The sequence below is a fragment of the Bubalus kerabau genome, chromosome 8 (genome assembly GCF_029407905.1).
Source record: "Bubalus kerabau isolate K-KA32 ecotype Philippines breed swamp buffalo chromosome 8, PCC_UOA_SB_1v2, whole genome shotgun sequence".
Lineage (NCBI taxonomy): Eukaryota > Metazoa > Chordata > Mammalia > Artiodactyla > Bovidae > Bubalus > Bubalus kerabau.
Window position 1 is genome coordinate 114,931,022 of NC_073631.1, and position 14,307 is coordinate 114,945,328.

Below are 14,307 nucleotides of genomic sequence, written 5' to 3' on the forward strand. Positions count from 1 at the left end.
AAAGTAAGCAGATAAAGAGAAAGATCATGGAGCATTTGAGGAATTGAAAAGAAAATAGCAAAAGCCCAGTCACTGGTTAGAAGACACTTCTTGTTCAAGTAATGACCCTCCGCATATCCATGTTAAGAGTTAGACAAAAGAAAGCTAGCTGGATGGACCTAAAGCCTCTTAGGAAATGACTCATTTTACCTGCCTTTGTGGATAGTATTAAAATGATCAGATTTGGTTTTCTACATCTCTGAATTTGATTCCTCTGCTGAGAACTGCAGAGAATGCCAAATGACTTCTCATGGAGAGGGTTGATATTTAGTATTCTACAGGGTCTTTCTGGGTAAGTGCAACCAGACCCAATGAATAATAGAAACAGTGTATATCTGTCAAGTGTAATTATAACACTGAATATGCTCTTCTTGCATTCTGACTCCTGTAGGCATTAGTTTAAACATCTGAACATGCTGGCACTCCAGACCTGTGAGGATTCTTCTTTGAGAAATAGCATGCCCTTATTATTTGGGCCATTTTTAATATGGAAAAAAAGCTCACATCTTCTTCAAAATGAATTTATGGTACAGTTTGACCACTCTCTTTTTTAAAGAATCTTCTCAGATCTCTTAAGAATAGGAAAGAAGTAAGGAAGAATGTTTCAATCTAGTTTTAAATTACCTCTAATTTTCTGTATTTAAATGAAATTTCTTCTTTGCATTTTGATTAATCTCTCTGATTAAATACTGGCTAAAATTATAGAACAGAGTAGCTTAAAATGTCACCAACCTTTGCAAAAACAGTGAAAAAATGATCAGATAGTAGCTTTTAAAAATTATACAGTGTTTGTTTACTGTTGAATGATTAAAAATCCAGAAAAGCAAAAAGAATTACCCCCCAAAATCAACTATACTCTCAAATTCTGACATATGTAACACCACTCTTTTGATGTGCACATTTCCACACATTTTTATATGTGCTTATATATAATTTTTTACAAAAAGGTGATCATAGTAGTACATACTGTTTGTAACATATTTGTTTCAAGTAACTGCATTTTAGAAACACATTTCCATGTCTTTTTATTTCCTGTTATAATTTATTACAAGATATTGAATATAGATTCCTGTGCTATACAGTAGGACCTTGTTGTTGTTTTTTAAAATTAATTTATTTATTTTACTTGGAGGATAGTTCAGTTCAGTTCAGTCACTCAGTCATGTCCAACTCTTTGCGACCCCATGAATCACAGCATGCCAGGCCTCCCTGTCCGTCACTAACTCCCGAAGTTTACCCAAACTCATGTCCATCGAGTCGATGATGCCATCCAGCCATCTCATCCTCTGTTGTCCCCTTCTCCTCTTGCCCCCAATCCCTCCCAGCATCAGGGTCTTTTCCAATGAGTCAACTCTTCTCATGAGGTGGCCCAAAGTATTGGAGTTTCAGCTTCAGCATCAGTCCTTCCAATGAACACTCAGGACTGATCTCCTTCAGAATGGACTGGTTGGATCTCCTTGCAGTCCAAGGGACTCTCAAGAGTCTTCTCCAACACCACAGTTCAAAAGCATCAATTCTTCGGCGCTCAGCTTTCTTCACAGTCCAACTCTCACATCCATACATGACCACTGGAAAAACCATAGCCTTGACTAGATGGACCTTTGTTGGCAAAGTAATGTCTCTGCTTTTGAATATGCTCTCTAGGTTGGTCATAACTTTCCTTCCAAGGAGTAAGTGTCTTTTCATTTCATGGCTGCAATCACCATCTGCAGTGATTTTGGAAGGCAAAATATTTGTTTAGGTAGACTGATTAAGAAAGTTGTCTTTTTAGCTATTATGACCAGAAATAAGAGAAAAGGAAGAGTACCTGATGGTGAATCACTTTTGTTATTTAACATGATCCATTTTCATGGGATGCTTTGTTCAGGTAGAAACCGGTTGGCCCAACCACTGGCGATACTGTGAAGTGTTGTCCTGTCATTTTGCAGAGGCGGAAATGCATGACCTCAGGGGTCTATTGACTCTTCTACAATGTTAATTGGCCATTTCTCCTAGGATGCTCTCAACCTTGAGATTCTAAGATACTGTATTTTTAATGTTCAACCCTAAGAGTCCTCATTTCTAATATTCATTACTAAATAGAAGATAAGAACAAATTTAAGTAATTGTAGCTAGAGGAAAACTGTTAAGATAATTTAGACCTTTCACAAAGATTTCAAGGCACATTTACAGAAGTCTTTCACATTTTAACAAAGTTGTTATGGTAGAAAGACAATGATTCTCCCCTCCTGTCATCTCTCTCTGCTGACCCCGTGGCATGTTTTCACTTTCTCTCCATTATTTGCCTGATACTCCAAATACTGTAGTTGAAGAGCATCTGGTGGTGTTGTGGAAAATGGAATAAATCTCTGTTTTGCATTCTGAGTTTGTAGCATGTAGAATATAGAATCTTCATGTGGCACTTTGCCCCCTCATTAAAGAGGTCTTGTCTGAAGTCATACCAAGCTGGCATTGAAAGAATCTGCTCAATAGGAAACAATTTGTTGTAGAACAGAGAGACAGAAACAGTGTCCGTGATGTGACCTATAGTCTGGGCTGGAACTCAGCCCATGGCAACCAGGAAGCAGTCTGTTTTCCTTATGATGGCTTGTTCACAGCCCTCATCAGCAGGCATGCACCTTGCAAAGCCTCATCCTTTTCTCCTTGGATCTTGCCTTTGGCTTTTACTCATGATATGTCCTTGCTCCTTGGAAGAAAAGTTATGACAAACCTAGATAGAATATTAAAAAGCAGAAACATCACTTTGCCAACAATGATTCGTATAGTCAAACCTATGATTTTTCCAGTAGTCATGTATGGATGTGAGAGTTGGACCATAAAGAAGGCTGAGCACCAAAGAACTGATGCTTTTGAACTGTGGTGTTGGAGAAGACTCTTGAGAGTCCCTTGGACAGCAAGATCAAACCAGTCCCTCCCAAAGGAAATCAACCCTGAATATTCATTGGAAGGACTGATGCTGAAGCTCAAGCTCTAATACTTTGCCCACCTGATGTGAAGAGTCAGCTCATTGGAAAAGACCCTGATGCTGGAAAAGATTGAGGGCAGGAGGAGAAGGGGACAACAGAGGATAAGATGGTTGGATGGCATCACTGACTCAATGGACTTCAGTTTGAGCAAACTCCAGGAGATAGTGAAGGACAAAGAAGCCTAGTTTGTTGCAGTTCATGAGGTTACAAAGAGTTGGACATGACTGAGTGGCTGTACAACAATATGATGTGTCCACATAAACACAGGCATCCATAGCTCAGTCATTTATAAATTATAACTGATTAATTGACTGGTATTGTATCTCCTTATAAGCTTCAGCTTGGTCCATGTTAACACCTGTGAACTTCTTTCTGATTCAAGCTGTTTTTGCATCCAGTTGTATTACCTTTGTTGGCCATCAAATCCCACATTCCATTCTTTTTGAACTCTCCATCACCAAATATCTCAGTAAACCTACTCTCTCTGACATCACCTGAAACCAGCCCCATAAATCACCCTCAGTCCTCCATGAAAGCACATCTCCCCCAGTGAATGGTTTCCATTTTGCTGCACAAGTTAATCTTAATCAAGAGAGAAGCTTCTTTGACATCCATCCCCTCTTTGATCCACTCTCCTCTCCATCTCTGGAGAATCCTTAGGCATCCAGTTTTGTGGTTTCTCTCCTGCAGCTTCTACATTTCCTTTCATCACAAATATTCTCTCCCCACCATCACCATCTGGGACCTCCATTTATCCTTCCAAACTGGCACTCTCTGCCCAGCAGACAAGTCCCCGCTGATTCCAAACATGGGAGTATTTAAACCCTGACTACATGTCCCTTACTGAGGATAGGGGCTGTTTCAAGCCACATGTCCTTTTGGAAAGCTTTTTGTCTTTTTCCTTTTTATATAATATAGGTCCATTAATATTCAAGAAGTTATCCTCAGAAGTTAGTTAAATGCATGGAGAAAGCTAAAATTAGAAAGGCTTTGCATTTTAAAGACAGCTCTCTGTTTTTGCATGGCCAATGGTAACTCCCTTCTGTTTCCTTTTCTCTATGGATGCCTTTGTGAAGTTATTTTTTAACCATAATAAAAGGCTTAAAGGCCAAAATACATAAAGAGAAAGATCTCTCATACTCAGGAGGTTATCAAGATACCAGAGGTTTAAAAATTAGTTCAGCGCATTGATTCTTAAGCTCCAGGCATTTCCTTGAAGAATTTCCAAAAGACTTCAAATAATATTTTTCCTTGCCAGTGTTCATGTTCAAATGTGTTTAACACTGAGATTTTGGGTGTGAATATGCATATTTGGCTCTAGAAATTTCCATCCTCACAAACTAAGACGCTAGTAAAGATTAGTAGGGTTTATTTCCTGCATGATATGAAAAATGGTACAGCACAGTTAGAAAAATAGAAGCTCACTGGTTAGTTACAACTGGATGTGAACATCTTACAGACTCAGCTTCCTTATGTAGGCAGTGAAGGTGAGCTTGGAAGTTGGACTTCATTCTCAGACATCCATCAGCCTTAACACTGATGGGTTCGATTATATGCTTCAAAACTGAAGTGAAGTTTTTCGCAGAGAATTAGACCAACTGCAGACTTGGAAGGACCACAGCCCACACAAAATTGCACACACTTCTGACACCACTACAAGTTCAGTGAGTCCCCCAAACCAGGCTCAGGTTCAATGATTCTCTAGAAGGACTCACAGAACTCACTGGAAGCTGCTCTACTCATGTTTATGGTTATTACAGGGAAAGAATCAATGCGAGTCAGACAAGAAAAGAGCACAGAGGCACAGACCAGGAGAAGCCCCAGGGGCCGAGCCCACAGGCATGCTTTTCCTGTGGAGTCATGGACACTTTCCTTTCCCAGAATTGATTGTGCCAGTACGCATGGGGTACTGCCAACCAGGGCAGCTTCCCCGAGCATCAGTGTTCAGAGTCTCTATTCAGGCTCCATTACACAGGAATGGTCCACTGCCCATATGGCCAACCTCAGTCTCCAGCCCCTCCAGGGACTGAACTGTGTGATCCAAGCCCCCATCATCACATTATTGGTCTTTCTGGAGTGGTCAGCCTCCACCCTAAATACTATCTGGCAAGGTCCCCATCCCAGATACTGTGTAGTGAGGCCAGCCATCACCCAAATCACATTGTTAGGCTACCTGTCATGACCCGAGGTCCCCAGGCAGACAGGGACACCCCTACCAAGCATAACACTCCAAAGCTTTAGATTCTATCTGCCAAGGGCAAATCCAGACCCTTCCTTGGACAAATTTAAAGTGTTTAGTATACAGTTTGAAAATCTCTTGATGACAAGGAAGCAAAAGATTCCTAGGACCTGCCTACTGGAATCAAACTTAGCAACCCTAGTGTTGAAAGTCGTATTCCAGGACCACCTGCATCAGAGTCACCTGGCATTCCCAAAATACAGACTCCCAGGTGGCACTAGTGGTAAATTATGAATCCAACTGCCAACGCAGAGAACATAAGAGATGTGGGTTCCATCCCTGGGTCAGGAAGATCCCCTGGAGAAGCAAATGGCAACCCACTCAGTATTCTTGCCTGGAGAGTCCCCATGGACAGAGGAGCCTGGCAGGCTACAGTCCATGGAGTCAAAAAGTGTCAGACACGACTGAAGCGACTGAACACACACACACACAGCCCCACCCCAGCCTACTTAAGTGAAAGGAGCCTTGAAATATTCATTAGGCATGTTTCTTTTCTTTAGCAGTTTCCTATGGAGGCCAAAATTTGAAAAACGTAATTATGATCCCAGGTCCTTGTTCCTAACAGTAGAGTGGAAATAGCACAAGATGTGGATATGAGTGAAAATTCTGCTACTAACTCCACTACAGAGTTTAATGTCTTTGTTCCTCAAACATGACATGTTTGGGAACATTTGGCACAGTCTGTTTCAAACAGAGGTGACTCATGTATCAAGTTCCTAGACTGAGAAATATACATTATGTTACTGTATGATCCCAGGGAAGATGCTTATAGAATTATAAGATGGCATTCCTTATATATGCTAGTGTGTTAAGTTATGGTTTGCCTTAGGAAAATGCAGGGAGCTGTTTTTCTCAGAGTAACTACCTACTTGTTTGACCTCCAAACAATTGAATGGCAAGAGTGTTGCTCTTTATTCATAAATTGTCAAGTGCTTATTCTGTGTCAAGCATTGTTCTAGGCAGTGAGCAAAAAAGGGACAAAACAGAAAATCGCTCCTCTGCTTTCATGAGGCCAAGAGCACATATATATGGTGCCAGATGCTGATACATGCTATGTAGATCCAAAAAATGAGGATAAAGGGGGAAAGGCAGCTAAAGGATGGGATGTGGGTGGGGGAGACGCTATTTAACATAGAATGTTTAAGTGAAGTCACTCAGTCGTGTCCGACTCTTTGCCACCCCATGGACTGTAGCCCACGAGGCTCCTCCGTCCATGGGATTCTCCAGGTAAGAGTACTGGAGTGGGCTGCCATTTCCTTCTCCAGGAGATCTTCCTGACCCAGGAATTGAACCCAGGTCTCCCGCATTGTAAGCAGACGCTTTACCATCTGAGCCACCAGGGAAGTCATAGGCATAAACATAGAATGTTTAGGGAAGGAATTTCTAAAATTCAGGCTGTTCGCAGAGGGGTGGAAAAACAGCCGTACAGTTATTGGGTCAAGGAACCAGTAAGTGTTTAGGAGCTGAGAGGAGAAGAGTGTCACAAAGTAATAAAGGAGAAAGCCTTGAGTGATGGGGTTGCAGAAAGACTAACAGGAGCAACACAGGCAGAGAGCACAGAGGCAGCTCTTTCAAGGAATTTGGCAACAGCAAGGAAGAAAGGAATGGGATGCAAGGACCAGAGAAGGGCTGTGTAGTGGCGGTGGCTGCTGTTAGCGTTAGAGGCGTGTCGGTACGTTGATGTGGAATGATCCAGTAGAGGACAAATGACAGAGGCTGTACAGGGAGGGGGGAATTGCCGGAGACATGTCCTGGAGCAGGCAGGAAGGAATGGCATCCGGTGTGCAGTGGAGCACCTGGCCTTGGACAGGAGCACCGGTGTTCTCCTTACTTCTTCCTCCTGTTCCGCATCTCTCTGATCCCCACGGGGACCTCATTTCCGCCTCCCTGCGCCTTCTCGTACCCCCTCCTCTTGCCTAAATTATTTTGCCTCCTCATGGACACGTAGCCCTTCCTTCATGGAAAAGAAAAAGAAAGCAGAAACTGTATTTATAACATTCTCCACTCACAGAGTGAGGCTAACGTGTCCACTCTGCCTGTTACCAGTTTTGTTACATGGATCCAATGAGATCTGGTGCAGAATAGCCCTTGGGAAGCTATCCATCCTTGAAGTTCACTTTAGAAGGGAAATAAATCGTCACCAGAATTGTAACCATGCTGGCTGGTCTTCTCAGCATGCTCACTTTGTGTACCTTCCCTGGTCTTTTTACCCATTCTGTACTTAATGACCAATTTTTTTTGCTGCTTCCCAATAGCACTTTGAGTCTAGTGTGTCTGAAGCTTACCTCACCTGCTGGCAGAACCCAGAGTCCAAAAGTCTACTCTTCTGGACAGTTGTTAAATTCATCTCTCAATACATTAAGCCTGGAGTGATTTGTTTGAGAAAAAAAAAAAAAAAAAAAAAAAACGCATGGTGAATTAGAATGAGAGCAAATAGTGCCACCTGCTGGAATTATACTCAAAGAAAGGGAGGGGAGATAGTCTCTATTAATACCAAGAGCTGTCCATGGTTTTGTCCCATTCGTTACATTGTCACTCAAATGCAGTCATGATCCAGAGGCAGTCAAAGACAGTTTCTGCCATATATGCTTGCTTCTAATGCCCATCTACCACCTTATGCATTTCTTTTTCAACATCTCTCTTTTCTCCCTGTAGCGTTCCAATACATATAACTGCCAGTAAGATCACCAGGGCTTCCCTGGTAGCTCTAAAGAATCAGCTGGTAAAGAATCCGCCTGCAGTGCAGGAAACCGCAGTTCGATTCCTGGGTCAGGAAGATCCACTGGAGAAGGGATAGGCTACCCACTCCAGTATTCTTGGGCTTCCCTGGTGGCTCAGACGGCAAAGAATCAATGTGGGAAATGTGGGTTCAGTCCTTGGATTGGGAAAATACCCTGAGAAGGGAATAGCTACCCACTCCAGTGTTCTGGCCTGGAGAATTCCATGGACAGAGGAGCCTGGCTGGCTACAGTCTATGGGGTTACAAAGAGTCGGACACAACTGAGTGACTTTTACTTTCACTCACCAGTAAGACCAACTGTATTTCATTTATTGTTTCTCTTAGAATCTCTTGGAAATTAGATCATAGAATGTTCACATTCAAAGGGAACTTAGAGCTTGTCAATATGTTTTCAAACACATTTTGGACACAGAAACTCTTGGGGAACTATAGATGTAATCCCCCTTTCAGACACCAGTAGACTGAACCCAAAAAGGGGACAAGGCAGAGTGAAGACTAAAAATCATAAATACTGATTGCTAAACCGTTCTCTATATCAGTTAAGATGCTTTCAGCTGCAACACAGATGGCTTTAGCAATAATGGATATCTCACATGAGAAGCCTTGTGGGGCTCCACGAATACCTTAGGGGCTGAGCAACGTCACCTAAGCCCAAGCTTCATCCCATTTCCCTCCCTGTTCTCTTCAGTGTGTCTGAGGTTTGCAAGATGGCCCCACCAACACTGGGAACCACATCTTCACCCAAGATCAAGGAGTGAAGATGGATGACTCTCTCTTCCCTTATGAACTAATAGATTTGTCTTCTAAAGGCTCCCCCTCATGCCTTATTGGCCAGGGGAAATGAAAGGTCCCATCTTAAGTGGGTTACTGGCAAGGAGCACAGCACTCTCATGTATGACTTAGAAAAAATCCAGATTCACCCGCTGGGCCCGGGGTAGGGCCATCCATATGTGAAGCACAGAGTTGTGTGGAAGCCCATAGCTTCCTGGGCAAAATTGGGTCAGCTCACAGGGAGGAGGGTAGGGGAACAGCTAGCTGTCAGGCAAAATTCTCCGTGGGTCTCTCCCATTTCTGCTTGTCTTCTGAACAAGAGGCATTGTCAGCTTTGTTCATACCTTTGAAAGGATGTGGGTATAGCGGTCTTGGAAGATAGATTGTCTTCCTCCAGAACAGAAGGTAGATTTATTTCCTGACCGGGTAAATAAAGCTAATGTCTCTTCCCAAGGCAAACATTAAGCAGACTTGCCAGCAGCCCCTCTAAAACTTATGGGTTTCCTGAGGTCAGAGTGCACCAGCTTCCTGAGCAACATCCCCTCTGGACTGCTCCACGCAGCCCCCACGGGAGCTGGGGCCCAGAGAAAACCAAGGCAGATGGATGCTCGTGCTGCCTGCTGCCCCATGAGGAATACAACGCTTTGTCTCTGACCCAGGAGTGGCCTGTCTTCCATCCACATCTACAAAATGATGGCAAGCCAGCTTGTGAGCTTGGAAGCAAGTTGCTCCCCAGTCTTCCTGACACCAACAGAAAGGCAACCATGCGTGTTTGCTACAGTGTTCTCCCTAATGAGCCTCCCTAGAAACACCCAACTCTCAAATACTTAGTTCTGGAAATAAGAATAGTTTCAAGATGTCAGAAATCCCTTTTCCATGAGCAGAAACAGGGCAGCCCTTCCGTCTCCAACCGGAGGCGCACGTTAAGTGACGATGGTGTTGTTGGCTGTGGTGTCCTTTACGCTGTCTCCCTTTCATTCACTGGCTGACTCTCTCTGTAATTATCTTTTTTAAAATGTCAGCCCCTCTCACCCAGAAGACCAAGAGCAATCAGCCGCAAACTGAACTTTAGAAGCTTTTAAAACACACTTGCCGTTCGGCGGGGAGATGGGATTTCTCAAAGGCAATGTCAGGGAAGCTGATGCTGAATGACAGATGAAGGAACTCTTTCCTTCACTCTCACGTGGGGCCTCGCGGCCCCTTCCTCGGGAAGCACCACAGGAAAGTGGGCTGGGCTGAAACTGCAAAGGTTTCTTCAGTGAAGCCTGGATGGAGGCTCTTGGAGGAGGATCTGTTCTCGGTTTTTCCACTAGTCATGGACGGATGTGAGAGTTGGACTATAAGGAAGGCTGAGCACAGAAGAATTGATGCTTTCAAATTGTAGTGCTGGAGAAGATTCTTGAGAGTCCCTTGGACTGCAAGTAGATGAAGCCAGTCAATCCTAAAGGAAATCGATCCTGAATAGTCATTGGAAGGACTGATGCTGAAGCTGAATGTGAAAAGCTGACTCATTGGAAAAGACCCTGATGCTGGGAGAGATTGAGGGCAGGAGGGGACGGGGGTGACCGAGGATGAGATGGTTGGATGGCATCACTGACTAAATGGATGTGAATGTGAGCAGACTCCAGGAGATGGTGAAGGACAGGGAAGCCTAGCGTGCTGCAGTCCATGGGGTCACAAAGAGTCAGACACGACTGAGCAACTGAACAATAAGGACTGTTCTCAGAGTCCCTCTTACTGCGCCCAGTTGGGGAGAGAGGACTGAGCTACAGTGGGCTCCTGGGGACCTCTCCTTCTCTAGAGGGAAGTGTTGGTGTTAAGAAGACCATGGCCCAGAGGCAGAAACAGGGGATCCAGTGTGACAAGCAGAGAGGGAAGCATAGGTATTTCCTGGTAGCTGCTGGTCCTCAGGGTTTCTCCTAATGGTGACAACTTAAAGACATGAACAAAAATCCATCATAGTAGGAGGAGAGGAGTGGAGAAAATTAGAGCAGCATCAGTCCCTCCAAGTCAAACCTTAGGGCTCAACTCAATTTATCCCTACATTGTATTTCCCTGATGGCTGCTGATGCCTCTTAAAACGAAACCATCTTTCCTACTTAGCTTGGAAAGCCTTGTTCTCTGGCTAGTCTGACAACTTACATTTTTAAAATGCATCTGCTAAAACACAGCACTGCAAGAACAGAACAAATTCAATCTTAAAACCTGAAGTTGCGTTTTCCCCGTCGACTCATGCCAGAAATTCAGGGAAAGATCATTCCATCCATGAGTCAGGTGATTGCTGACCTGCATTCTCATCATACCTGTGTAGAAACCTTGGTGAAGGTCACTCCAGTGAATCCTGGAATGCAGGAGCCCCTAATTCAGAGAAGAAATGTCACCAGTACACGTGTGGGATCACCACAGGTGTTAAAATTAAAGTCCCCTTTCTAATGACATAAAGGAGCCAAGTTCCCCAGTACAATGAGGTTGATTACATTGAGCTCTGTGTCTAATGTCTCTGGGGCTCAATAGAGTAAATGCCTCCTCAGAGGGGCCTGACCCAGGGGTGGAGAACAGTCTAGGTCCCAAGAAAATCCGGCCCACTGCGGTTTTTAAATTAGAAGTTTGATTGCTTGCAACATCATCTCGAAATGGTACCAGTGCCAAGCGGCTGAATTTTTCATTAGCCTGGGGGAGAAAAAATGACAGATATTTAATTAAACCGCTTGGCGATTCATCAGAGGCTTATTGATAGATAGAGGCACCAAATCACTTTCTAAGCAAAGCTAGGCCCTCCAGTGATGTGGGGAATCTGTTCTGTCAAAAAGCATTTGCCAAGCTGAGGAGCTGGGACCCACATGCTGCTTCCCCGTCACTCTGCCTTTCCTGCCAATGGCAGGAAAAAAAAAAAAAAAAGTTTAAAAAACGTGTTTATAAAGCACTCAGTGGTCACTGAGGAATTTAAAACCTAACATGTGAAGTAAGAAAGCTACTAACAATTGAAGTTACCAGCACACCCTCCTAACCCATTTTTCCATTGTTGGAAGGTGATTTAATCAAGGAGGTTGACTGGGAGCAGACCTAGGAAAATAAAAGGAATGATTTGTGGTCAGTGCCGGAGGGGAAGTTATGAGAAGGACTCGGCATCCCAGATGGCGAGTGTTCAAGGTGTGCAGCAGGTGATTCCAGAAGGGGGTCTTAGGCAGGACCCACACTGCCCTGCGCACAGCCCCAGGGGTCAGGAAAAGAGGCGGGTCATCCTCACTGCCTGCACAGCTCACAGCTCCCAAACTCTCCAGAGGAACTTTAAAGATTAGATTGAAAGTGTCAGTTGCTTAGTCGTGTCCTCATGGACTGTAGCCCTCCAGGCTCCTCTGTCCAGGAATTCTCCAGGCAAGAACACTGGAGTGGGTTGCCATGCCCTCCTCCAGGGGAATCTTCCTGACCCAGCGGATCTCGTTACCAAAAGAGTACGTGTGTTGGGGGGTCTGGATGCCTGCCGCTCAGAAGCCAGTAAAGAGGCCAGGTCGGTGGAAAGGAAAGTTTGCTTTATTTCAGATGCTGGCAACCAGGGGGGTAGGGTAGCAGACATCTGCCCAAAGGCTGACTTCCTCCCCCCAACACGCAGGGGCGAGAGCTTTTATAAACAGAGGAGGGGGGTTGCATGCAGAAACAGCACAGTCATCTGTAACAGTCATCTTCAAATTGGTCATCAGTGGTCTGCCTTGCATCATCTTGGTTGTTTCAGGACAGTTAGTTAATCTCCAGTTCCGGGGTACACTTGTTCCCATTTCTTTGCAGTCAATTCTCGGAATTGTGGCAGCTCAAGTCCTGGGTACAGTCTGATCATCGTGTAGTTAATTTCTCCACCTGGGGTTTTGGTATCTGTAAGACAGCTCACCAGATGTGGCTCAGAATATTATCTACAGCCCTTGAGAAAGAACTAAAGGTCCTTGACTCTGCTTAGTGACTACATTATTATTATTTAGTCTCCTTTGACTGTTTTCCTTTGTTTCAGCATTTCTCACTTCTCTGATTAAACTTACTCTTTGACTAAAGTGTTCCACTGGCAGAGGACACGGTGGGGGGCAAGGACCTGCCCCCTGTGTGGGTCTGGCTCCGTTTCAGTCGAACTCAGGTGTTCTGCATTGCAGGCAGATTCTTTACTATCTGAGCCACCCAGAGAAGCCCAACAATTAGATTAAGGAAATAAATTTTTGCAAATTCCCCCAAAGCAATAGCTCTCGACTCTAGGTATATATTAATATTTTCCAGGAAGCTTTTAAAAAATACCAACACCTAACCCAGACCAGCTGAGTGGGGATCCCTGGGGACGGAACTGCACACAGGTGTGTTTCGTAAAGTGCTCGTGTGGGTCTAAAGTGCAGCCAGAGCCACAAGTCACATCCTAGGAGACACTGAAGAGTCGCAGAGTATGTCGAGTTGGAAGATCTCAGGTTTTGGAAGTTAACAAGCCTGGTTCGGATCCTGACTCCACTACTCACTAAATCTAAGAAGCTCAACATAGACTTAAATGTCCTAGGCTTCAGTTCTTTATTTGGAAAGACTCAATGAGGGCAACTTCTTGGTAAAATAAGAAAAGAAATGTATACCTGGCCCCCAATCTAAGCTCACTTTCCTCCCCTTGGTTATGATTCATTAACAATGAATTGACGCTTTATCCCTCCTCCAAGAATTTCGCCTTGGACCACTGTATACAATAGCAGGTGACAGGTGTAGATTCCTCTTTCTATCTGCTTTGTTTTTCCTCTAGAAAAAGTGAAAGTGAAGTCACTCAGTCATGTTGGACTCTTTGTCACCCCATGGACTATACCCTACCATGCTTCTCCATCCATGGGATTTTCCAGGCAAGAGTACTGGAGTGGATTGCCATTTCCTTCTCCAGAGGATCTTCCTGACCCAGGGATCGAATCCGGGTCTCCCACATTGTAGGCAGACGCTTTACCATCTGAGCCACCAGGGAAGCCTTAAGCTTTAAAGCTCTTTCATATCTGGGAGGGAATGCTGCTTCCCAGGTGGCGCTAGTGGTAAAGAACCCACCTGCCAATGCAGGAGATGCAGTTTCGATCCCTAGGTCAGGAAGATCCCCTGGAGGAAGGGATGGCAACCCACTCCAGTATTCTTGCCTGGGAAATCCATGGCTCCACAGAGGAGCCTAATGGGCTTCAGCGCTTGGGGCCACAAAGAGTCAGACACGACTGAGCGACTTGGCACTCCCACATGCGTACAGGGAATACTCATGTGGCTCTCCTGTTTCTGTTCCTCCAGCTGCCACAGAAGTGTCCTTTTCATTTGACGTTGGAAATGGGCCAGTGGAGATGGTGGTGAGGTCGCCCACCCCACTCAACGATGACCAGTGGCACCGGGTCACCGCGGAGAGGAACGTCAAGCAGGCCAGCCTGCAGGTGGACCGTCTGCCACAGCAGGTCCGCAAGGCCCCGACGGAAGGCCACACCCGCCTGGAGCTCTACAGCCAGCTGTTTGTGGGTGAGTGATGGGACACGGGACAACCAGCGGGACTTCTCTATTGCTTGTCATGGAGTTCACCT

The 14,307-nt window shown here is 44.8% G+C and overlaps 1 protein-coding gene across 2 annotated transcripts in view; it reads left to right on the forward strand.

Annotated features, from left to right (window-relative positions):
• The window catches only part of LOC129659633 (contactin-associated protein-like 2), a 648,365-nt gene that overhangs the window by 483,181 nt on the left and 150,877 nt on the right, over positions 1 to 14,307 (forward strand). For both annotated transcript variants that reach the window (XM_055591213.1, XM_055591212.1), the window contains exon 6: positions 14,027 to 14,245. In XM_055591213.1, the coding sequence (XP_055447188.1) occupies positions 14,027 to 14,245 (219 nt within the window). The remainder of the gene's footprint in view (positions 1 to 14,026; positions 14,246 to 14,307) is intronic.